Source organism: Apis mellifera, linkage group LG8 (genome assembly GCF_003254395.2).
Source record: "Apis mellifera strain DH4 linkage group LG8, Amel_HAv3.1, whole genome shotgun sequence".
NCBI classification, from domain to species: domain Eukaryota; kingdom Metazoa; phylum Arthropoda; class Insecta; order Hymenoptera; family Apidae; genus Apis; species Apis mellifera.
Window position 1 is genome coordinate 946,583 of NC_037645.1, and position 26,711 is coordinate 973,293.

Consider the following 26,711-nt stretch of genomic DNA (forward strand, 5'->3'; position numbering starts at 1 on the left):
TGTCTCCGAATTTTCCCTATAGAAACGATATCTTTTCCTAGGAGAAGGAATCTAGGATCGAGTTAATAAACGATCAATAAGGAAAGAGAGATGCTAATTATCGCGTGTTTCTAATTACAGAATATTAGATGGACGAAATGGAGAGAAAAAGAGATACCAAGTCTATTCGTATCGATAAATTTTCCATTTTGTTCGGCGTCACACGTCTCCCGAACACGTTTATCTACTCGTTCAACGAAGAAGCTCGTTTTACGAAAAAATCTCTCCCAAGATTTCTGCGAGTTGATTTTTCGTTTCGATATCGAAACGGCGCTTAAAAATAATGCTCGTATCTCGATCGGATCGATCGCACGGATCGAAAAATTCGGAATAATTTTCGCGGCAGAGAAATCAGAATGGCAAAGCAGGCTCCGCCGAATCAAACGGTCATTCCCTTTTATCTTATCAATCCCGCATCACGGAAGTCCTCTCCTCCCCACTTTTCCTCGAGGAGCGCAAAGAGCAAACCGCTGTGCGCAATAAAAAGAGAGAAAGAAAGAGAGTTGGACGAGGTTATCCTGCCGCGCAATCTACAAAAAGAAGGAAAGAAAAAAAGAGACCACGGAATCAGGATAGAAGTCTCCTCGAAAAGATCCACGATCCTCCTCCTTCTCCTTTTCCTCCCCCCTTCCACCGTATCGATCGAAAAATAGCGACAGATAATCGCGCGACGTAACGTTTTACGCCGTTACGTGTACGTTTCACCGTCGTCGAAGGTCGGAATTCGTTAAAGCGCGTGGAAACAAACAAGCGTGAGCAGACGCCGCAGGAGGATACACACGCACACACACATATTAGAGAAACGAGAGAAGCAGCGAAGGAAGAGAGAGAGAAAGAGAGTGAGAAATATAAAAGAAAGATACAAGAAGAGAAGAAAGAAAGAAGAAGCAACGACGACGACGACGACGGTAACGGCAGTAGCCGTAGAGGGAAAAGAGGAGGGGAGAGGAGAGCAACAAAGGACAATTGTTATCCTGCGAAACGCGAACTTTTGCGCCGCTTTGGGACAATGGTATCGCCGCGGGCGCGGACAAAACTTTAGCCGGGTTTTACATCGGGATCGGTCTCGTCCTCCTCCCCCTCATCTCGCTCCCCCCACGTTCACCTGGCCGTGCACGGGCAAGGCCCAACCCGCTTCCGAGAACGCATCTACATCTCGAGAAACCGGCCGAATTTTTATACTTGTAGACGGCGCGGGCCTGAAAACGGGCGAAAAAAGAAAGAAAGGAAGGAAGGAAGGAAGGAAAAGGGGCAGGGAGGAAAAAAACGACCCATCTTTCCTGCCAATTACGGGGACGATCGAAGGGGAGGGGCGGTCGAAGGAGTCGAGTCGAGTCGAGTCGAGTCGCCTGTTAACCGCGAATTCTTGTTTGAATTTATAACATCTTGCCGATTGTTCGAATTTTTCCTCGTTTTCCTCGTCCTACGAACATGTAATATTTTATCCAGAAGTGTTTTCGAGTTTGGAATCCGATCTCGAGCATCGATCCGTAAGCTTTTCGTACGAAGAAAGCGCGAAAAAGGGGGAGAGACGTAGCTGGACGAAGAATTCGAGTGGAAAAAATTGGTCGAAAAGAGAAGAGGTGTTCCGGGTTTCGACGAGTTTCAAGTTCATCGGCACGATTCTTCTCGCAATTCGTCCATTGGTGATCGTGTATAATTACAGGAGGAACTAATAATCCTGAGAATTCTCGATTATCGTCAGGAGGCCTGATAAGAAGCCCGAATAGATTAAATTCTCGATTTCGATCCACAAAGTGCTCCTCGAATATCCTCCAACGATGATCCGATTGTGATCCATCATAATGTTTCAAAATCACGATTAAAATCGTAGGAAAAACGTAGATTTGATTTAGGAAGAGAAGAGGAGAGACGCGAAAAAGCGGGATGGAAGACGATCTAAAAACGGACTTGTGCACAAGCAAGGACAAGGGATTATTCCATGCTGCTATGTGCCGCGAGAGAGGAGGCGGCGGGCTTCCAAGGACGAAGTCGAACATCTCGTCTTTTGTCGAACGGTCGTCGAGAGAGAGAGAGAGAGAGAGAGAGAGAAAAAGGCGGCGAATGGATCGGAAGAAAAGGAGAGGAATATATTGGAAGGAAACGAGATGCAAATGTATTCGCTTCACGGTAAAGTCAACGGGCGAAAGTGTGCAGAAGGTCAGCCTCCATCAGCGACAGGTGATTACATATATACGCACGAGACGCCGGAATTCAAGGTGGAGGTGAATTACCTGGCTAAGGATTTGAGGTTAGGTCGCCACCTCCCCTCGATGACCCTGGCTCCTCGAGGCCCTCCTCCTGTATCCTTCTTCGCTCTTATCCTTGATCGATGATGCGCGGTATTTCTCGCCTCGTGGAAATTATCGATCGCTTTCCAAACTAAAATTCGACGCTGCTTGATGATATCTACGATAAGATTCTCGAGATTTGGAAATGAAGGGGAGATTCCCCTCTCCTCGAGAAAGAAAAAGAGATTGAAGAAATATCTACAATGTTTATAGGAATGTCGAAAGAGTGTTCAAGGAGAACGTGAGAAAAAAGAAGTCCATTATGCTCCCGGTCTCAACCTTTGCATTTCAATCGAGCAACGCTGTTACCAAGCCAACGAGTCGATGCCTGTTCGTTATTAATCTCTCTTTCCACGGATGGGATCGCGTACGATCTGGATACAAAGAAAGAAAAAATAATAATAATCGATATAAAATAAAATGGTAAAAGAATGGAGGCCCAGCGTATTGCTCTACTCCGGCCGATTGCTCGAACCGCGTCGTTTGCGCGTGGCCAATATCTCTGTGGAGCGGGGCCACGTGCTCGCAAAGTTAACTTAATTACGGCCAATTAAGCGTCAATTAACCGAGTAGCACGGTCGGCTCGTAGCGCACGGCGCGCACGTAACGTGGAACGGTGGACATCCACCGGTGGCGGCGCATGGTCGTCTGTCAAAGTAATGATGTAGGAACACGGCTAGTATCTCCGACCTTTGGACAGAGGGAGCTTCCTCCCACTTGAAAACGAATTGACGAAATATCGCGATTTAATTCTCCTGAAATAATCGCGCGAGTACATTTTTACCGACGCGGTCTCCCAATACTTCTTCCGTTATCGATCGAGCATACGAAATTAATCATACGATCCACCGTTCGGAATTTTTATCGGGAGGGGGGGGACAGGTAGGCGAGTCGAATTTAATTCCGAAATTTAAAAGGAATCGAGAGGTAATGAATAATTGATGAAAAAGTTAAAGTCGAATAATGAATGTTTAAATGGAAAATAAAGCTTGATAATAAAGTTTGAATTTGGAAAAGAAGAAGAGGAGAAAAAATTTGGCGGCTCATCAGGATCAGGAAATGAAGTCGTTCTCTCGTAAGGATCGCATAAGTTGTCGCGCAACCACTTCCTTTTTACGTACGAACCGGCGAGATCACTGACACTCACGGGATGAGAGGTCGGCCGCAATAATTAATCATTCGTCTCCGAAGCAGCGGCAAAAAACCGACAACCGTGACGTGGACGGGCTGCGAATACCAACATCGGGGGGGGGGAGGGGGATCGTGAACGAAAACATTGACACGCGGTAAGAAAGTAAGAACCGTTCCTAAGAATAGTAGGCCGTATTCCAGATACACAGAGCGAGCGCCACCGCGAAAGGAAAAAGGGACGGAGAGAGGAGCGGCAGCGCGAGAGCGAGAGAGACGGGTGGATATGGTGAACGTGCACGTGTGAAGTGAGAAGAAGAAGAGGAAGAAGGAAAAAAAAAAAGTATTACCGACGTAGCCGTGACTTGGATCGTGCGTCCGCTTTTTTCGCTCGTGCTCGATGGATAAGAGGACAAAAAAAACTCGAGAACAACTACTTTTTTTCTCGCTACACGTTTTTTTTCCTCCTCCTTTCCCGCGAGAGGGATAGAGCAGGCAAAGAGTATATAGCGTAACTTTTTTCTCTTCTTCCTCTTTTTTTGCCTCGTCTCTCTCTCTCTTTCTCGTTGACTCGCGTCGATAAAAACGCGACGTATTCCTTCTGAAAGGAAATTCTACACCTAGAATGGTACATAATAATAGTAGAACGACGAAATAACTTTACGCGCGAGAGGCAATCCGTCAATAGGAGATTGTAGAGTTATTTTCTCAAAAATACAAAGCTCGAAACGAAACTCCATATTATCATTGTAACGAAGAAAGTTTAGCATAGAATGGAATGAATCTCACTTTGAAGCTGGAATGATGTTTGAAATGAAATTAAAAAATTTCGAAATGGGTTAAGGACACCATCAACTTGAAAAGATCATATTTAGAAAAATGGATCAACATCAAACAACTCGAATGATGTATCACGGTGTAAAAAAGACGCTCCATTAAAAAATACGCACACAACAAAATCCAAGTCGCCAAATACCTACGACAATCCTTTGATCGAGTGGCTGCCTTCCAAGCAAAACAGAACAAGATGACAAAGATTCCCACGGAAATCAATTAAACCGTGTAGCCACGAGAATCCTCTCTCGAGGCGGCCCCAACTTCCCGATTCCATTTCCACCACGTGCTGGTTAATGAAGCGGGGCCGAAAAGGAAGCGGAAAGAATCCCAGGTGGAGAGAAGGCGCTCGAGGCGAGGAAGAGGAAGAGGAGGATGCGACGAAAGCGTGCGCTGGTTGGAGAAGAGAAGGAGGGAGGGAGAGAGAGAGGAGGAGGAGGAGGAAGAGCTTAAAGGCAATGGGGCGACAAAAGTCAACGGTGCTAAAAGCGCCACATGGACTAGCTGTGGAGGTGCATGAATAATAATCTGTGATTAATAGAGCGCTAAGCCGGCTGGTGTGACTCGCGGCGTGAATGGCCGTAGTACTATTAAACGGCCTCTATATCATACCTAAGGCGATACGGTGTAATTTCGTGTTATTACATCACACCCCCGGGGGACAGAGACGTCGCGTACGAAAACGTGTGTTTGTACTTTGTTCTTTGAAATTATTTGTCTTTTTCGCTTTCCCTTTCTACTCGTCCGGATTTAGCAAATGAAACGTGAATGAAACGAGGTAAAATTTCTGAACGACGAAATGAATATATATATATATATATCGTCACTTCTTTATAGTTTTTAATCGATAATTGTTGATGCAATTCGTGTCTCTTCCGAGATTGAGAGTTTTACGATCTTGGAACAAAGTGAGTTTCGATATTTTTAAATTTAAAAAATTGAAATTTTCTTGAAATTTAAATCTCGGCTGCGAGTTGTGATCTTGTCGCTCGGCATTTGGGAAATTCGATTTCAATGGGAGTATAATTTACGTTATAAAACGTGACGCACGATGAATAATTCGGCAGCATTGTGACCGAACCTAAATGTTGTTTCCACTGCAATTACAATCGTAAACAGACGGAGGGCGCATTAAGTTATAATTATGTCTAAATGCCGCTGTAAATTATTCCGTTTTATTGGCAGCGATGCGAATGTTTGCCGAAATAAATGTACATTCTTAATCGTTATAAATATTATATATCTATCCATGGAGAGAAAACTTCCTTCGATATCTTTGATAATAAAAAAAAAAAGAATTTCATTCGACAATTTCGTTCCAAAAATTGTAAATGGAAATTTTAATTATTCTGAAAATTTCCAAATTCCTTTGTCGAAAAAAAGAAATTAGGTTAAATTAAATATGTTTCATCGTATCTTCGTTAACGCACGAAGCAAAAAAAACCATTATTATTATTATTATCTTTACCCATTGATCGCGTAAAAAGGATTTTCAATCTCGAGAAATGATTTTACATCACCGTAATCATCATCAACAGGGGCTAACAGTTGCTGGCAAACTACCTCGACGGTATGAGAAGACGGAAAAGAAAGAAAGAAAGAAAGAAAGAAAAAGTGCATTCAATCGCGATGTTATTCAGCGAGGAAAACATGGGGAACATTAACCTCCGCGGTTAATCGCGTCATCAGTCATTCCACGTCATCGTTTAGGCGCCAAGTAATTGGCACTCCTCCGTGCTTTTCCGCGATTTAATCGCATTTCATTTTCTTCCTCCCGAATTGTTTCTTCTTATCTGACATCCCACATACACGTGGAGAGGAAGGGAGAAAGATCTCCTCGTTAATACAAATTCCTTAATTGAACACACGTTGCCCTATTAACGGTAGTAGCCACGCTACGGGGCAATTAGGTATTCGTCGAATTCTTCTATTATTCCATACATTTCGATGAATTATTTCCTAATTTTTCAGCACGAGAAATCCATCATGTTTCAAAACACTTATTACAAAATCTTCGATATCTCATTGATCACTCTCCATCGAATTTTTTCACTCGTAGAACAAATTCAAAAACTTACTATAATAAATTAATTAAATTTAACCTCCTCGTTTCGCATCGATCCTTTCGCGAAGAAACGTAATATCACGACGAAAATCTTAGAAGAACACACATACACATACATATATATATACATATACGCAAAAGGAAAAGGAAAAGAGAGAAACGGGAGCAACGTAATTTCGGTTCTAACCGTGACCGCGGTCATCGGGTGGCGGTTCGCCTACGTAATACGTAGTAGTACATATAAGTGGTAGGTAGATATGCGCAAACAGCAAACAAGAAGTAGCTACCGGCTGCTTCCACAGGTGGTCGGGTCACGAACTGACCCCACTCCAACCCCTTGCTTCCCTCTCTCGCTCTAGCGCGCGCTTCCTTTCCACTCTCTGTCTCTCCCTCTCCTCCTCCTCCTCCTCTGCCACTCTGTCTGTCTGTCGCTCTCCTCGGAGTCTTGCTTGACCCGTTGCACGTCAGGTTAGGTGTGTAGGTCGCTAGTAGGTCGGCGGGAAGAGGGAGGAGGGAAGATGGGCTCGCGAGGGGCCACGTCGATTCGCAACGCAGACACGCCGTAAACCCCGACGTTTTAGCCACTTCTTGGCGCCGTCGGGGTGGTTACCCCTCCGATCTCGGTTTTCTTTGCCCCTCGATGGAAACGATTCCCTCTCTCTCTCTTCTTTTTTTAATAGAACTAGATTTACACTTTTTATTTTTCAAATATCTTTGAAACAATCTTTCTTTTTTTTGATTTTTAGATTCGAATTTTTATTTTAACAACGAAAAGTACGTAAAAGATAGGTTAAAAACGATGGTAAGAAATTTTTATGAATTGATAAATTTAGAAGAAGATAATATCGATGAAAATTTCAAGGAATCCGCGATTATATTTGTAGAATTTTCCTGGGGAAGATGATTTCTTTGGATCAAGTACGGTTGAAAAAAACCTTTCTAAGTTCCGCCTCTAAGTTTTGCCTTCGAATCTTTGATGGAAGAATAAAAGGAAAAAGTCAATTGAAATTCGAAATTTGGGAGGATTGGTCGGAGAATCGGAGGAGATTGACCTCGGCCGCCCTGGTATCGGCCGATGTTACACCTCGTAACATTTGCACACCTCGTCTCCACTCGTTGAATTTACGATCGTGGCGTGGTCGTAAGATTTCCTGAGTGGCCACGTAACTAAGCGAAATAAGCTCTGGTTGGAAGTTTAACAGGAAGTCAAGGTCACGGTAGGTGGAACTTTATGAAGTGGAAGTTCTCTGCTCTTCTCTACACCCTCGGTGAAGAGAGAAAAAAAAAGAGGAAAGAAACGAGAAGAAAGAAAAGAATGTATATATATATATATATAGTAAGGGGAGGAGGAGGGATGCATAGATGGTTTTATAGGCTCCCCGTAGCGAGGATTATCCTAATCAGTCGAAATTAGAGTGACGCAATTTGAAATTGACGACAAGTGTAATTGGAGAGGTTACTCATATTCAAATGAAACTACGTCACCTATTGAATTACATATAATCGAAATAAATAAGAGTGGGGGGTAGATATTATAATCCTCGAAACGCTGTTAACTCGTTTTTCCTCCTCCTAATAACTCGTTGAACAAAATTTACACCACTCTTCGTTCTACTTATGTGTTCTTATCAGACGATATTTTCATTAGTGAGCTTAAATTCACGAAATACTTATTTACACGCGTTGTATACTAAGAAAAGCTTATTCTTTGAAAATTCTTCGAGAAGAGAGGGAAAGGAAAAACTTTTCGGGAAACTTCATTATTCGACTCTTCAAAGAATTGTGATTAAAAATTATGATTTACAAAGATTAATTAAACGACGAGAGAATACACGAAGAAACAACACGAGAGATTCGCTGGAAAAGAAAAAAATAAAACTCGAAATTTCGAAACCGTGAAAATATCTCGCGGAAATTATTCCTTGCCAATCCATGGATCCTTCCCTCCCCCCCTCCCCCTCGGTTCCTTGCCTCCATCGGAACGTTGAAACACAAATGGTCCAGGGAACCGACTTGTTCGAGGCACAAAGTACGAAGCAAGGGAGAGAGAACCGGGTTGCATCGCACGGTTGCCCGGTTGCTTTCAGTCGTAGGATACTGAAGGCACTGCGGTTACCATGGCAACCCACCACCGCCGCAGCTCGATGTAATTATTTGAAAAACGCCCGCCGCAGCCCCATCCCCCTCGCCCCACCGCTGTACCACCCCCCTCCCCTTCGGGGGTTGCTGGGTACAGGACGATGCAAAAGTAGCCGCAGTCTTTTGCATCATCACGGCCAATCGAAGATATTATATATTTTTGTCCATTTCATTACTTGCTCCTCTGGAGTAATTCATGGAATGATCCATTCCATTGCATGGATCATTTCACGAGAATCGTATATTTTTTAGATCGAAAAAAGAAAAATTAAAAGAAGGAAGGGGAGGAAAAATCTATTCTTTCTCACCCTCCATTTAAAATCTTTGAGATATCGTCGAGAGGCTTTGAGAAATGCAAAATGGCGGATATTTTTTTACAAAGATTATTCCCGGAATATTCTTAGACGTTAGATTTCTCTTCCGAGAGGGGAATGGCGGCCAATCATGCGGCAATTTGTTCCGCAATAACGGAATGACGTATACCGATTAAAATGCCGGCAATTAAAGAACGGAGCCGCGAAGAAACAAGATTTTAAGTGGTTGTCGCGGGTTTGCCGCCTCGTCCTGTGTATCGTCATCCGATAAAACTGGTAGGCGCGAGATAATAATATATCTTGCGGCCGAGTTTAATGAATTCGTAACGCGTGCCAGCCGCTAATAAACGTATATATATATAAAATGTCCTCGGGAAACGATTATCGATACGGATCAATTAAACTGGACTGGAAAGGGGTAGATGATCCGTTTACAGAGATCGGTGGAAGAAAGGACGATCTTGTGACAAGTTAAGTGAAATTGAATAATTTGGAATAAGATGTCTCTCCGAATAAGACTCGAATTTTGTGAAGAGAATGAAGAAATTATTCTTCTGAAATATTTTTTCCTTGAATCTTGCTCGAATATCTATTCCCTTCTCCAAAAATAATTAGATAAAATGAAAAGATCGAAGAGACGAAGAGAAAAATTTTGCTCTTGGATGAAAGTGTACGACTCTTCCCATTCGAACGACAATAAAAAAAAGGAAAAAAACGTAATAAGGAAAATTTTAAACGAGCCGACGTACGCGAGGAAAATTTCTGGAAAATCGGAAATTCGCGAAAGTGTTGTGTAATTAGAGCCGCGTGGAGAGTAGTATTTTTAACCATCTGGTGGAAAGGAAAATGGACGGCCGGGTAAACAATGTCAATTAAAATTCTAAGTTTTTCGGCGCTTGGAAAAAGGGGAGGAGAGAGGAGGCTGCGTGTTTACGCGTGTCGAGATAACGAATACATTTTATATAGTTTGATTGCTGCGACAAAAGGATGGAAATATATGTAACGAGGCAAACTTATCAATTTAATTGCTTCATTGATTTTCGTCCCGTGGCTTCCGCCCGCCCGTCCGTCCGTCCGTGGCGCAACATCATTATTTTTAATGTAGCCGTCTAGTGGTCATAAATAATGAGAGGGGAGGGGGATTGTTTGTTTAAAATTGCATTCGTCGGGATTATTCCGTCCCCCGTGTTGTACGGGGAATAATGCGTAAAAATATGGACATTGGTCGGATCGAAAGGTATGGATATTTTTATTTTTATTTTTATTTTTGGAAAGATGTTGCGCGTAATTAATATTTTAATTCGTATCGATATATAATTATAGGATGAGAAACAGAAAATATCAAATCCATTTTGAAAGATACGTAAGGGTGAGAAAATATTTTTTTAAAAATCGATTCTCCTTTTTTCCTTTCGACAATCAAAAAGGACGATTCCTTAAGACTCTTCTGGTAAAATAATTGTATGTATTTTCGTATTTTTATTAAACGAATCTTCGCAATTTTCAACTACAAACGAACACATCTCAAATTTTTATCGTTGAAATTCTATTTCGAAAATTCAATCTTATTTAATCGCAGCATTCCTTCTACGGTTAAATTTGCCAGAAAACTTTGACGACGCGCATAGAATCGAACGCCTCTCCGCCTCAACGTGACGAAGGTCTGACGATGGAAGGAAAGACGTGAACGAGAAGGTGGTCCGAACAGAAGACGAAGAAAATGGGTGGGTGAGAGAAGCGCGAGAGAGAGAGAGAGAGAGAGAGAGCATCGGTGGCGATGCTCACTTGTTGCTCGGTCGACTAATTGCCAAGTAATTGGCCCCGTACCCCCGCTCGTATAAAGTTTGCTTCATTGTCTTTAATAACAGCGTGACCCGCGCTAATGACTCACGTCGCATTCGTCGGTTGGAGGGGAAGGGGAGAAGGGGGGTGGTCTCTCGATGAGAAGGATCGAGTAGCTCGCGGCGCACGGGAAAGAAGCGGAAATTGGCGAAGAAATGGAGAACGGCGGGAAACGCGCAAACCCGGACGAAATAATGATTTCCCGAGAGGAGAAACTCGAAACTTCCTGTTGCGGAAGGGCGGCTCGTTTTCTTTTTCTATTAATTGTTTCGTACCGAAAGAAAGGGGAATATATTTTATATTAGGAGAGATTTGAAAATTAGAATCCATTTCCATTCTAATTTCATTGGATTCGTTTTGTGAATTCTTGTCGAGGATAGATTTGGAAAAATTGGAGCGATATAAATTTAGTGTATCGAAAGTTGAAAAGTTTCGAAAATACCCGCGAATTTCGAATTCTTTTTATCAATTCTTTAAAGGGTCTCGTTTTTTATGTACGAAGAGAATGAGGGAAAATTTGATCAAAGATCTTTAAATTTAACCTTTTTAAACGAAATCTTCTATTCTGCATATTATATCCCCCGTTAATAATGAATCATCTAGGAATTTTCTAATCCTAGGAAAAGGATATTGAAAGATTAATCGTAATTAATCGCTATTACATCGTGATTAAACAGATATTATTATTAGATATTTATTAGATCGAAACTCGTCGCTATTTTCTAATTTCTAAGCGCGACCTCAATTAGCATTTGTGTTAACCATCGATGCACACGTTTGTACCAGTATTTTTTCTCTCCTCTTTTTTTTCCCCCCCTCTTCTATAGTTTGGTCGCCTGCACGTTTATTCCAATCGGAAACGACAGCCTGGCCACAGCATCCGTGAGCCCCAGGAACGAGGACAATCTATGACCAGATGTGCGATTGTGCCAAGAATTGAGAGTGACTCATTCTCCGGTATACGTAAGGGGCAGAAACCGTTCGAAGACCGATGCAGATGCACCACCACAAATGTGCCGCGTCGTTGTTTCAAAATTGCCAAAGGAAAACCTTCGATCCTTGATAAAATCGTGCGATCTTTTCCTTTCCTTCGTTCGACTTGATTTTTTTAAGAATTGACGTTTATCGCATTTCTCTATTTTTCTACTTCAAACTATTCTAATTAATTAACATATATCTTTTAACAGGGACCTCGAATTCTAATTACATTTCTCTCAAACGATGTGAAAATTGAAATTTTCCTCTTCGATTCTCTCTCTTCTCCTCGTAAAACACACAATCTTCGAAGAAGAATGTAAGAATCGTTATACGAATCGATACAATTTTTTGGTGCGCTGATAAATTGAATCGAGGAGCGGGATGGGAAGGAAAAAAACGTGAGGATCATCGTGGGCGTCCAGGAAAATAAATGTCAACGTTAAATATTCATACGTTGCTTTGGAATTACATACAGCTTGATACAACGAGACTCTCGCGAATCTCAATATATTATTCACGCATGACCGATCCGCTCGATTTCCATAGATCCTCGATCGAAGGGCCACTTTGCTGAATCGAGCTGGCTCGAGCCCGGAAATGGATAAATAAATATCGTGATTAACAAAACAAAAAGAAACACGGACAGAAACACGAGTCTCAAAATCTAAAAAGAAATGAATTAACGTTTTAAGAATAAAATTGCAAAACGATATTATATTTCGATGAAGGAATAAAAAATTTCGTAAATATCACGACGCATGTAACGCAACATTCGATCGGATTGCTTAGGCGCGGGTACGCTATTCAAAACGAAGAAGAAACGGGCCACGTCGTTACACTACACGGTCGATGGATAAAGAATAGCAGGCTGGACGCATTCTAATGTGACGAGCAACAACACACACCGAGTGGATTGCTCGGTGGGTCGCTGACCATACCCAACATTTAACGCCGGTGTACCGTTACGCGCGGTCTGCGGGGTGCCAATCGTTTCTTCTATCCGGATTAAAACTCGTTAAGGCACCCCTTTTGCCCACCCCCGGGGATAAGTTTACGACACTCATCCAGGTATAACACGAAAAACGATGGAAAAAGCATAGGCCTTGTGTTGTGCCTCCTCTCGCTCGGAATACCATTCTTTCTGCCCGTCTTTGCCGCACTTTCGTTTCGACTATATAATGGAATAATAGGATAATAGTATAATAGGAGAAATAAGCAATAAAGAAAACGTCCGGTTGTAAACTCGTCCTGACTCGGGATTAGAGATTATCCTAGAGAAAGAAAGAATATTAGAGGAGGAAGGGGGGAGGGTCTCGTTTCTTTCTTTCGAAAATTAATTTTCTCCACGATCGAAGCGGGAAGAAGAATCATTCTTTGACAAATCTTATTTCTCCAAGATTCTACCGAGAGCCACGATCGATTATATTATTCTTGTTAAGATGGATTTTCGAAATCGAAAAAAACAACTGGATTCGAGTTAACAAACAAGGAAAAAGAGGCAAATCCTGGGGAAGAAGAGAGAGAGAGAGGGGGCGAGGAGACGCGGCGAGGAGACAGAGAGAATCTCAGCGACGCGCCGGCTAGACGGCATCGTAAACTTGGGTCGAGAAACTTTTGAATTTTAGTAAGAGCCGCTCTTTCTCTCCATCCCCCTCCCCTCTTATCCCTGCCCCTTATAAATTAGAGAGAGAGAGAGAGAGAGAGAGACTCCTCCTCCTCCCAGTCACACGAGGTTTCCCTCGCTCGAGGAGTTGTTTCCTTACCGAACGAAGCGCCGATTAGGGGGAATCCTGGCGAGCTGCCGTACCGGAAGATACCGCCGCCGCTGTACGAGCGCGCCTCCGACTTAGGCCGGACAGAGGTCGCCAGGAGTATCGAAAAAAGGACGAGGTTTGCTTCCTGACTAAAAGGCGGAGAGGAAGAATAGCGTGGAAAGAGTCGATAACTCCCTTTTAGGAAGGGAAGGGGAAACTTGTTGATGTCCAGGTTGAAGGAAAATGCTACTTTTTGATAGAATAGTTGCCAAACTTATTATATTTCTTTCCATGTAATGTAAAGTATATTATACGAGGATTGGCCAATTAAATTGGTTGGTTAATTATAATTGGAGAATTCCAATTCGGTGTCAGTGAATATTATTTAGAAGAAGGAGAGGGGAGGATGGTTTCATCGAAGGGTAATTTCTCTCTCCTCGCGATTATTCAACATCTATTTAGCATAGAAACGCTCTTCTGGGTCATAGGTATTCAGATTTTCCGTTCCAGGCACCTAGTTTCCTTGCAGGATTCGCGAAGGGTGCCGCACAGGGAGGGTGGCCCCGAGGGGGACAAGGGTGAAGCGACTAGATGAAAGGAGGGGTAGTTAGAGAAGAGGGCTGAGACGAAAAAGGGAGGAGATGGTGGAGGCAAAAGGAAGCAGACTGGTGTAAGGAGAGAGAAAGAGCTGGGAAAAGAAAGAAAAAGCGACATGGAGAGACGGAGAGAGAGAGAGAGAGATGGAGAGAGGGGATAATTCCACGGCTAAATATCGGTAAAAATCAATACTATCTCTTTCCTCGGTGCACCGCCATCGTGGCTAATAATGCACGAAAAAGAATATGAATCTTTGAAAAGAGTGGTGTGTCGCCCCCCATTAATCGTTGATAACTATTCGATTTCTAATTGAAATTAAAAATTTCTATATATATGTACAGGGAATGTGGAGAGTAATACCGATCAATCTATCTTTTTTGGTAAAAAAAAATATTCGTTAATTCTTCTGTTCAATCGTATTTATATATATATTAATTCAATTATACATCGAATGAAAAAGAGAATTATTAATATAAATTTTGTTTCATCGAGTCTGAAGGATATATCTGCAACGAGAATTAAAATTTTGAAAAATTGTAAGAATATTTAATAATTCATTGGACGGATACGGCTGATTCATCGATGCGAAAATCAATATCGATTGTAAAATATATATCGTATTTGCAGGTATTGGTTGGATAGAAATTTTTTTGTTAACGATTCTTTTTCAAATAGATGAAAATGTTCGTCTTAAAAATTATTATTTGTTCTTCCGTTTCGTTAATTATATTTCTTCTCTCTCTCTTTCTCTATCTCGTTTCCAGCACGATATTAAATATCGCGCAATTGTTATTAGCAAATTGATCGAGAATTAATTAATAATAATATTTTCTAAACCGGCAGGTGGTGAATTCGACGAGCATTGTGCGTATGGAGTACGTAAATATGGCGTAGCTTCTACGTAAATTACGCATTCGAGCGTTAATTGCATTCATTTCGAAGTCTTGGCCAATTCTTTTCGTTGCGAATTGACTTGATAATTTCCTCAAATTTCATTCTATTTCATAAATTCTATTATTTCCTTCAAAAAAATATCAGAACAATCCCCTCTTGGCAAATTTCAAACTCTATTATATTCGATATAATAAATCATCGATAATCAAAAAATAATTCTATACGAAAATAATTAAAATTCTATTATAAAACAATTTGTCATATTCGACTAGCTCGATAAATTTATCGATATAAAGTGAAAAAAAAGAGGAATTTTTCGAATCCATTTTCATTAACTTATATTATAGTACATAATTAATAACGACAACATATTTATAACTCGTATCTTACTCGTGTAATAATGTTACCGGTATTAGATCGATCGATGCAAGAGGATCTAAACTGTATAATTAGCGGTCAACTTTTAAGAAACCGAACGAGTTATCTCGATCGATTTAACTCCTACGTGACTCATACGGCATACTCGATCGTTATTATAATCATTGAATCATTGAAAAATATTACAAATTTCTAAATTTTAATATCGAAATATCGTTAACGGGATAATTTTTTGTTTAAAATAAATATCTGATGAAATCTTCTTGTTCTTCCCACGAATTTTGACGACTTTGAAACGCGTTGCATTATTTAATTTTAAATAACCATGAATTCGACTGCCATTTATTAATTATTTATACAAACATCATCATAACAAAAACTCGGTATCTATTTTTCAAATCCACGAAGATAAGATATAAAATTCTTCCAAAATATTATTCATATAAAAATACTCAAATTCATATCCCGTTAAGATCCCTCTTTCTGAAATATACATTACACAAACAAAAAATCCCTATACGATATTCCCTCGATTCTGAAAACAAGAAACAAAAAAAAAGAATCGATTGAGTCTTACGACCAATTAAAATTCCCCTTAGATAAATCAGAGACCAGGCCTCACAACTGCTTACGATCCAATAAACAAACCCTCGACCGACATTTCCATCCCAATTTCTTCATAACTAACTTTTGTACAACTTCTCTCCTAATTTCCAGAAGAATCCAAACACTATACACCCTCTGTACGTATACACACGCAGAGGGGAGAGGGAAGGGAAAAGTAGAAGGTAAGAAACGAAAGAAACGTAAGAAACGTCTCCGATCAATTATGCGCCGCCCGTGGCGGTATAAACAAACCCTCGTTGCGGCCGGTATAAAGCGATACGAATTTCTCGTTGCTCGTTTTCACAAATGGCTCGGCACGGAGTGGAACATCGCGTGGAACCGCGATTCGACCACGACCTGAGACAAACGGGTGAGACGAAAACGCACGCCAGAGATCCCGATCCCAAGATTCCTTTTACACGCGAAAGTGTAAACGGTGGTGGTGGGATGGTGGTAGTGGTGGTGGGATGGTGGTGGTGGTGGTGGCGCGGACGCGCGAGGAGCGGAGCTTGCCGGGCCCCGGACCACGTCGGATCGCCACCCCATCTCCTCGCTTTTCTACCTACACTACCTATAGACCCCCCCCCTCCTCCTCCTCCTCCTCGCCCCCTCTCCCCGACCACCGTTACTCTGCCCCTGCCCCTGCCTCTGCCCCTCCCCTGCACCTCTCAGCCCCATCCCTGTTCCAACCCAAACTCGAGGAGCAAGGAAGAGCAGGAGAGGGAAGGGAGCTCGAGTGGTTCTCAAACAAAGTTTTTCGAAGAGAGAGAAAAAAATGGAAGATTGATTCGTTCTTTCCTTTCTTTCTTTCTTTCCTTCGATCAAATTTTTGGAAAATTAATTATATTCGTAAATCATCGAGCGATGAAGTAGTTTCTTTCTGATTCTTTTTTTTTTTTTTACAGGTAGACAGAGAGTTAATTCGATTATGAATCTCTATGAGAATCTACGAAGTTACGTTTTATCAATGGCACGACGATATCTTGATTCTAAGAAGCGCATCCTTGACACACGTTCTATCGATCCAACAGTCGAACTTTATCGTTGACTTTGCTCTCCAACGAAAAAGAGAGAGAGAGACAGAGACAGACAGAGAGAGAGAAAGAGAGAGAGAGAGAGAGAGAGAGAGAGAGACTTTATCGCAAGGGATACAACGTAATAAGGGAACAAAAGAGAGAAAGAAAGAAAGAAAAAAAAGGAGAAATAACAAATAATTTGCAGACAGGAGGCCTAGGGTGAGATATCGTGAAAAATTAATATACAGGAAATATGAGAACCTTCGTACCACCCTATGTCCCCCTCTCCCCACACTACCTCCACTCGTTGGTTCACCCGCTCTCCGTAACACGGGGTGGCTAGGAGGGTTTAGGGAGAACAGGGGAGGTGGGTCGCGTACTACCTCCTACAAAAGTATAGCGTCACCTCCCGCGGTACAATCCCAACCAAGAAGCTTCTATTCTACTCTCTCTCGAATACGATACAATGTTTATACCCTTTATACGGTTACCAGACAGACAGAAACAATAATAAAAAAGGAAACGAGAGAGGCGAAGTCCACTTGATTCTCGTTAATTTATCTTGCTGCAATTTTCGTCGCTGCTACGGATCCGCGAAAGAAGGGTTGAAACGGGGAGGAGAAGAAGAAGAAGAAGAAGCGCGAAGGTAGAAGTTGCGACAGGTAGACAATTATTCAACGTCGAGGAAATTATAGGGCCAGCCTATAAGGGGGGAGGGGAGGGTTAATTAAACCTCGACAGAAATTAAAATTCATATTAGGAGAATCCGCGATTATCGTTGCCACGTTTTACAAATCCTCGATTAAGCGAAACCGGTTGTTTATTATGTACACGCGTGCAATGAAACGAGAACCTGAACTTCCTTATTACGTCTTAATGAGTGATATCAATTATCTATCCGGCTCTTCCAACTTTGTAACAAGTTACCGATCGATCTTTCCTCGAAACGGGAGTATCGTTGCCAAGAGACATCGATTTTTATCACATCGATCGATGATGCGTTTTTTAATTCAACCTTTGAAAATATTGCAAAAATCGAATTCGAAAAATTTCTCCATTTATCCGATTGAACACATTTACGAAGATTTAAGACACTTGTAAACTCGAACGTGTAAATACACGCGTGAGGAATTCACGCGTGCCCACGCACGCTACGTTCGAACACGAAGAGAGAGAGAGAGATACGTGAGACGATTCGTTTTAAAAATTTCCTCCGACTACTTATCCTCGATATCTCGTGTCGTAGAACTTATTACTAATTTTTACCTTTCTTTTTCTTTTTCCTCCCCCCTCTCCCTCAATTCGAAACTCGAGTTTCAAAGTTATCCAAGGCAATTCGAATAATACAGTCGCCCTCGCTCGATTTTAGTGACCGATCGAGTCACGCCCCTGGAGATGTCTGTTAGAAAACTATTCGAAAAACTGGTTTACGCACGTTCCCCACATCACCCTTGTATAAATTATAGTAACCGCGTATACCATCGAGGTAATTTTCCAACGCCTAGTACTCTCTGCCTTCACGTTTCTCCACGAACGAGAGAAATGTACTTTTCGAGAGAGAGAGAGAATATGTGTGCGTGCGTGTATCGATAACGAGAGTATTTTTTTTCTCATCGTATCGATAATCTAGATCATAGATAGTGAATCACTGACACCGCTGCCAAGTTTAGCACGGAACGGACTCCGATGCTGGCGCCGTTCATTACAGGTTTCGTCTGCAGAAACGATCCGGCTTAAACTCTCTTTGCAAAAAGGAGTACTTAACAACAATATGTTTCCCGCAGTGTTTTTTGGCAACGATCGGGAAAAAATTTTGGCAATCGGTGACAACCGGGGAAAATATTTATATCTCCGATTTCATTTTGATAAAATCGAGATATTTATAAGAATGCTCAGTGCTTCTCAGCCCGAGGAAACACCTTTTCTTTCTCCTTTTTCGAGTCGTGGAAAGAAAATGGGGAAAGACGGAGATTTATGAGAATTTGATAATGTCGAGTTGAAATCTATAAATAATTGAATCTATTTTATATTAACAAAAAAATAATAATTCAAAATCTGAAGTCTGCACGTATTATAAAATTAATCATATAAATTTTATACGGAAAACTGTACGATGATTTCCTGTGTTCCATTGAAAAATAACGAAAGAGGGAAACTATTCTCCGTAAAAATAATTGCCACTTTTATTTCCCTATATTTATAACTTTACCGCTGATACGTAACGTGGACCAATGCCTATATGCCATGTATGCATATATCGATTTCGAAAACGTGTTCGAAAGGAAGCAATGACCGTCGATCGGCGAACGATGGAAGGAAATTTTTAAGGGCGTTAAGAAAGCGTAGCCCAGCCGAAGCTGGATTGAATCAGGAAGAATGCGGACTAACCGGGAGACGAGTGATAAATAATAGCGGCTACCTGCGGCTACCGCGTTATCTAGGAATGTTAGCAAGCCCGACTTGCGTCAGGCACACGTTTCTCTTACGTTTTACATATGTTAAGGGTGACGACGAACGAAAGAACTTCAAACCAAAGTCCATTTTAAATTCAACACTATTTCTTTCAATACCCTCCCCATATATAACTGTTCTTCCTTAGCAGGAAGCAAAGTTCCATTTACAAACGATCAAGCATGCATTATCAAATATTCGACAAGAGGCACGTTTACTACTCACTTAATTCGCTAAATTCAATCGCGTTGCTTATCGATCAAAGAGATCATTTTAATGATATCATTATATATTATCGTACCATGATTGATTTTATTATTTACCCCTCGATTGATAAGCAACGCGTCGACGAGAGAGAGAAAAAAATCAAGACAAGACTCACCCTTGGTCCATCCTGTCGACGGGTCCACCGGGTCCCATCATCGCTGGATGTCCAGGCCCGATAGGTCCTGTCATCGGGTGGCCGGGTCCAAACGGGCTTCCAGGTGGCATACCATATTGGGGCCCGCCAAACGGTTGACCATGCGAAGGAAAGTGAGGATTCCCGGCTCCCGGAGGTACGAACGGCGGCCCCGAGGAGCCGGGTCGACCGACGAACTGCGGAGGCCCGCCAGATGGCGAGCCGAATGGGCTCGGCCCGGGCCCATTATACGGGGGCCCGGAATTATTGGGTGGCGGTGGGAAGCCCGACGAGTTGGGCGGTGGCCCAGGGCCGGGTGTCGAGGAGCCGCTGGGCGCTGGCGAGGCAGTATACTGAGGGGTCGCGGAACCAGGGGGTGGCCCTTGATAAGGAGGCGCCCCGGCTGGACTACCAGCACCACCGGGGAAAGGGCTTGGGCCTTGGAACGCCGCATTGCTCGGTGGACCACCTGTATTGTTGTAGGGACCGGAGCCAGGGCCACCACCCTGGCCAACGGAGTTGGGTGTAAAGGGCGATGCCTCCGAGCCGGGCGGCGGGCCCTTCCAAGAGGCTGGTGTTCCCGGATCCTCCAGTGTGGTAGTGGCTGCCAATGGCGTGTTTAGGCGGCTACAGCCTGGAAATGTAAACGTTTTTTTTATGCTATTCGTCCATCACATTGAATTGATTGATGTAATTTTAGGGAAACAGAGGAATGTGCAAGTGTATATTGGATGGGCAATGATGTATGTATCGGTAGATATTAGTTTTTGGAGTGACAAGGTACTCCGATTCCAAAAGAAACAGGAATTAACGTTGATATAGTGGTTACGGTGATGTAAGAAGGAAGCTCGTGCTATTTCAGAGTCTATTCGATGCTCAAGTTTCTATTTCAAACATTGTGCACGTTCATACGAGTAATATCTTTGTTATACTTTACTTATTATACAGCGCGCGAAGCTTTTTAACAATTTTTTCAACTTTTGAGCTTATTTCTATACAATGTGAGTAATATTGTTAACTTGTATTGTTATTCTGTTCATATTTCATCTATATTTGATGTAATAATTCTTTTGAAGGTCATTATAAGACTCATTAATATATAAATAACATGTCAACATAATGTAAACAACTATAATGGAATACTGTGCATATCGATGTTTGTATACAAAGTAATATAAGGTATATTGTGTTCAAAAAGTTGTAAAGGAGCAAAGTAACAAAAGAAAATCACCATTGTTTGTCCCATTGGCCTTCATTGTCTTATGATCACCCAGCTCATTCCATTGCACCGATCACCCACTATGTAGGAATCAGCACTTGGTGAAAATTGTCAATCTTCGTCGACACACTTTATTCTCAATTAAAAGAGGTCACAAGAACGTTACGTTTCAATTCCTACGTATAGAATAATCCCAATATTAATTGGAATACGTTTAAGGTTATGTGCCGGTAACCTAACCTATGTCGTGGTTAGAACGCGTTTCACGAGTCTCACCGCGACGAGGCCACTTGAAGTACACAAAGCACGAATTATAATACTTTTCAAGAATCTGAATTCGCAGTCTGTCGACACATCGTCTTATCGAAAAACGCGAAAGCAAGGGATAACAATGGGCACCTGTACGGTCGCGTTGCCGGCATTTTCACGTTGATTTTCGACGTGTTTCAAGACGTTCCACCAGCTTTCCAGTCGAGATCCAGGCGCGCACCCACTTTTAGGCGCGTGCACAGGTCCGACATCACGCTAATCTTCATTCATTTTGCCGTCACATTGCAGAAAAATTCGCGACCGTCCAAACACAAATGACTCAGTGTAAGAGAGAGAGAAGAGGCAAGCGCGAATAAACACCACTAGAGTCAACAGACGACCCTCGTCAGGGACGTAGCGCGCAGGTGGCGCCACAGCATTCGAATTTGTATATATTTATCCAGCTTTTAATTCATCCGTTAATTCACATGGAACGAATCGTAATAATTCGTGGAATTATAAAAAAGAATCGGTCTTTCGTCCAACGTGCGAGCACTCCATCGATTTTTATCGATGGAAAATGGAACGGCGGACTTGCATGGTAAACACTCGAGGAACGCGACAGTATCGACACAGACGCTTCGAAACGTCAAGTTTCAAGTGTCAAGACAGCTTTCGCGAATGAAAATACAAGAAGTCTGTGAGGAACGCGTGACGATAAGAAAAAAAGTCACTAGTCTCCGACACTTTCACTCGCATTTGTCACTCACACGTGCACCGTACGCGACGACTCGAAGAAACACACGTACGCACGTGCGCCAGGAGTGTAGCTAGTCGACACACGCACCTAGTAGCGAACTAGACTAGCTGCTCCCTCACCATGACCACGTGTTCGGTGCTCACTATCCACTCCTAACTGCCCGCGCCCGGATGTCAACTGGATTTCTTCCTCGGCCGTAGCCAACGATTGTTATTCCATACGTGAAAATCGGACGACGCTGCCATTTTTAACAGACCGGCTGCATGAGTCGACGCGGCAGCAACGACTGCCTCACACCCCGCCCAAACACACTGAAAGCACACCCCATGAAGGCACACGTAGCTCCGTGCTCTCCTCTCCTTTTCTCCGCCGTTTGCCCCGCACGTTTTACCGTACCAGTCGAAAAATATCTCGGCCGGTTAACACGCGCGTGTATACGCGTCTTCACGCTTTCTCTCGATCCCTGTTAAACCGTGGTCGTAAAGTAATCCGTTCGTATTGATTCTAAGCCGCGCGCTACCTTCGCGTAATTACACCGCTGTGATATTCCTTGCGCGTGCACCCGAAACTTTTCGCACCCGATTTTTCCCCTAGACGCGACTGTCCTTGCCGGCTCTACGCCAATGCGTCACGCTCCTCCACGCTTCGTTTCTTCGATTCTCTCTCTCTCTCTCTGATATCCGTGCCGCGTCTACCGCGATTAAATAATTCCTCAATAATAAATATCCTCGGATCGGTTGTAATTTCCGATCGATTAATCAAGAGGAAACTTTGGCAACGCGGTGTCGCCTGTTGCATGCGAGTAATACGCTCCGTGTACGCGTTACGATTTACGTTGCGACAACGTAAATCGCGTTGATTTGTAAACAGCATGAGACGAGCCGGCCTTGTTTCTCTTCATCCAAGGAGGAAGCAAACCGGACGAGATACGTAGGTGGGGAAGAAAAAGAATCGCACACAGAAGCGGGAGCATAGGCCAACGCGCGTCAACGCCAACTCTCTCCCTCCCTCCTTCTCTCTTTCTCTCTCTCTCTCTCTCTCTCCGTCTTTCTCTCTCCCGCTCTCTCGATCACTTCTCGCACTTGCTCCCTTCGATTTTCGTATCCAATCCTCTCCCCCTTATGCGGCAAACTAGAAACGCATGACGCGCGACAAAGAAACGCATCGCTGCGTTTCTTCCGTGATCCTCCTGTTGGCGATCACCGAACAACGACACTCGAAAGTTTACGACACGTTTACTTTCTCTACTACACGCGGCGGCACAGGCGACCAAGGAAAAAACGTGGCGCACAAAGAACACACGCGGATACCGGAGGCCACGAAAAAACTATCACGGGGAAACACATGACTCGTTTCACTCGTTTTCCCATTCACGGGCGACGGGCTCGCTCTACTACCCGATACGAGTCGAGAGGAGGGGAGGAGGGGGGGCGAGGTGGCGAGGCGGCGAGGGGGTCGAGAGGGGAAAGAAAGAAATATATATATATATAAATAAACAAAATAAATAAGATTGTTAACGGATTAATAATTAACGAAGGGGGGGGCGGGGGAAGAAAGCGAACGGCCGTGATTTCGTCGTCCACCGTCGCGTCGATCGTTTCACGGGAACTAAACCACGAAGCCGAGTGTTGGCCGAGACGTTGGTGTAAAACATGCAAGACGACGCAAGGAGGCAGCTGTTCCACGTGGAGTGTCGCCCCACGGATGCGTACGGCCCTGCGCCTGAGAGGCGAAACCCCCGACCGCAACGGGACTGCGCCTCGCCACAGTTACTCTTTTCTGTCACCGCCGCCGCCGCCGCCACCGCCGCCACCGCCGACGTCGCACTCGCCACTTTTACACGACACGACGGGGGGAGAAAAAAAATGTTTCGCGACTATATAAAAGGAGATTTTTTTTTACACGATCAGATATATAATAATAATAATGATACGGGTCGAGACGAAATCTCTCGATCGCCGATCGCGGCTCGATCGTTTTTATAGAATCGGAGGAGGGAAGAGCGGAGGAGGGATGTTTTTCGCGCGTGCAATGGCGCAGCGGCCGCCACATTTTTTTCTCGCTCCTCGCTCGTTTCAAAGTCCCTCCCGTCGAGGGGGGACTCAACACTCGCCGGTTGACAGTGTCACCCTAAAAATCAATAAGGGGTTCACCCTCGACCCTGCCCACCCTCTTCCTCCTTCTGCACCTTTCTCCACCTCCTCCTCCTCCTCCTCCTCCTCCACCTCCGCCTCTTACTCTCCGCGTTTATCCCAGGAACGTATAGCTGGGGTCGATGGGTCGGCGAGGTTATGGTGGTCAGACGACCAGTCATTCTATTAGGCGGTGATGCGACGCCAGGAGGCCTGCTAACCTTCAAACCGCCACTTTCATGCGGTTTACGTTTAAGATAGCTTTCTTTTTCGACTCGATTTCACGTATTCGTCATTCTTTATTTATTAATTTTCTTTTTTTTCTTTTTCCTTTTTTACGAAGCTACGAAAAAGATAGTTTGATTTTAGAAAATTTATCGTTTCGTTTCTTTTTTTTTAAATTCTTTTTTTCTCCCTGTAAATAAAAGTCTTGTTGTCTTTTATAAAAGGTATAAAGTTAGAGGTATAAAGTAGTCTCGCATCGAGAATATTGAGAACTCGGCGGGCGCATCCAGCCAGAACTTAACTGCATTTAACGTTTCTAAGCAACGCGCGTTCATTTTTCCATCCTTTTCGTGAATGCAGCCGCGTCTGGCGTCGCGGCAGCCGGCGCGCGTTATGCTTCCTTGTTCCCCGGCGAGTCGTTGGAATAGAAAGGCGGCATCAACGGGAAACTATGCCGACCTACCTCACCACCACGTCCAACTACCAGAAAACGGAGAAGATTAGCTCACGAGGCCGGAAGTTATGCGGACCGGAGCACTTTCTAAAATTTTACGAGGCTGAATCGTAGGCTCGGGCTATTTTCTTGCTATTATCAACCGACATGAATTCGAATATGGAGAGGAGGGGGAGGAAACATGGATCGAATGGTACGAATTTAGAGAAAGCAGAGGTATCGAAGATATGTTCCTCGATACTTTTTCCTTTCTTTCCTTTTTTTCCTCGACCGAGAAAACCGACCGAAATCGCAGCATCGAACTTTGACTCGCTTAATAATAATAAACCATCGAGGTCGAGCGTTGAAAGTAATAATCGAGAAAAAAATTGGAAATCTCTACTATTTACGTAACTCGAGGCATACCTGACAAAAATATACCGCTCAGTTCCATTCTTTCCATCTTCCATCATCGTCCATTATTTCCACTCGGCTGTTGCCACGATCCATTGAGACCAGCTCGGGGAAATAAAATCACTCACTGTGCGTGGCCGGGAGAGAGAGAGAGACTTCTCCACTCGAAAGCGAGGCGAAATCACGAAGAAAGTTTTTCGACCGATAAACGTGTTCGAAGGTCGCGGTTGTCAGGCGAGAGAAGCACGGGAGTAAGAGTACGCTTGACTCGTTGTCACGCGAACAACGCTCGCACACTGTACGTCAGTACGCATCTCGATGCCTATCTGTTGGTGAAGGCACGATTCGATAACCCGCGGATTCGGGGTCAGTATGGCCGCCTTTTATATCCCGAGGACGATGAAAAGTCGCCTTCAGTAACACAGTTGACGTGTCGCCGAACCACGCGGCTAATACACACGCGGGTACACACAGCTTTAAAACGCAGCCGTGCTTCGTTAACGAGGCTATATATCTTTTCACGCGAAAGCTCAATGAGCGGATACACACGTGTAATGCGCGCGTCTTGAATGAGGCGCGGATAGAGAGGCAGATCTATTCGGACAAGTGTCAATTTTTTTTTTCCCCCTTCCCCCTCTCTTTTCTTTCTTTTTCCTCCATCAAATGCAAAGAGCTTCTCGAGATAAATGGGTTGGCAGCATGGGTTACGCGATAACGAATATATTCGTGTATAATTTTCGTAGGTTGTATATAAATGCACGAAAGTTTTCAAATGCAAATTGCATTTGAATGATACGTCGAGAAAGTTTGAAACGCGATCTTTTATTTATTATACTTACTTTGGATCATTAGAGCAAAGAGAGAGAAAAAAAAAGAGATTTAAAAAAAATCTGTATAAAATAGAGATTGCGTAATACTTCGATTAGGTACGGTGGGAAAGAATTTCTATTTTTTTTTTCCTCCTTTTTTCATTCCAATATCCCTCCCCCCCCGCGTGTCACCGATGAGAGAGAAGTTCTCAAGCCGCGAAAACTCATCCGACGTGGCATTTGGATTTTTTTTATCCCGTCTCGGTGATAACTTTTTCCCGCAAACCCGTACGGAAATATCTGCCGCGAACGCGTGGCGAGCCACGAGGTGAATGACAGTTGCGGACAGTTCGTACACAACCAACGTTCCACTGACCCTAGCTGAAAACGATTCGGGCGACGAGTTGAAACACAAACCCAACCCTTTGCTCGCACGTGCACTCCTCTCTCTCCCCCCGTGGACTTTCCGCACTTTTGGTCGACGCTCCTTCTTCCTCCAGGGCACAACTGTCCGAAGAAAGCCGCACGCTGTTCACGGAGATATTAGGATAAGTTTCATTCATACAAACTTTGGAACAAATCTCGACCTTCGGAAACCTCGGCGAAGGGAAGTCTACGAGTCGCGCTCGATCTCGAACAAATTAAGTTTAACGCCAATTATCTTATATTGAAAGTTAGTTTCGAATAATTAGTTTAGAATAATTATCTGATAATATATATATATATAATATAAATTTAATTCTT

The 26,711-nt window shown here is 43.3% G+C and overlaps 1 protein-coding gene across 3 annotated transcripts in view; it reads right to left on the minus strand.

Moving 5' to 3' along the window:
- LOC411238 (LIM domain-binding protein 2) overlaps nt 1–25,318 on the minus strand; it is a 124,303-nt gene extending 98,985 nt beyond the window's left edge. For 2 of the 3 annotated variants that reach the window (XM_006558221.3, XM_006558218.3), the window contains exons 1-2: nt 25,171–25,318; nt 19,709–20,360 (exon numbers count right to left, since the gene is read on the minus strand). In XM_006558221.3, coding sequence (XP_006558284.1) covers nt 19,709–20,360; nt 25,171–25,207 — 689 coding nt within the window. In that variant the 5' untranslated portion in view covers nt 25,208–25,318. Of the gene's footprint in view, nt 1–19,708; nt 20,361–20,957; nt 20,983–25,170 lie in introns of those variants that run through there. The other variant, XM_026442371.1, reaches the window with a different exon arrangement.
- Nucleotides 25,319–26,711: the final 1,393 nt, after the last annotated feature.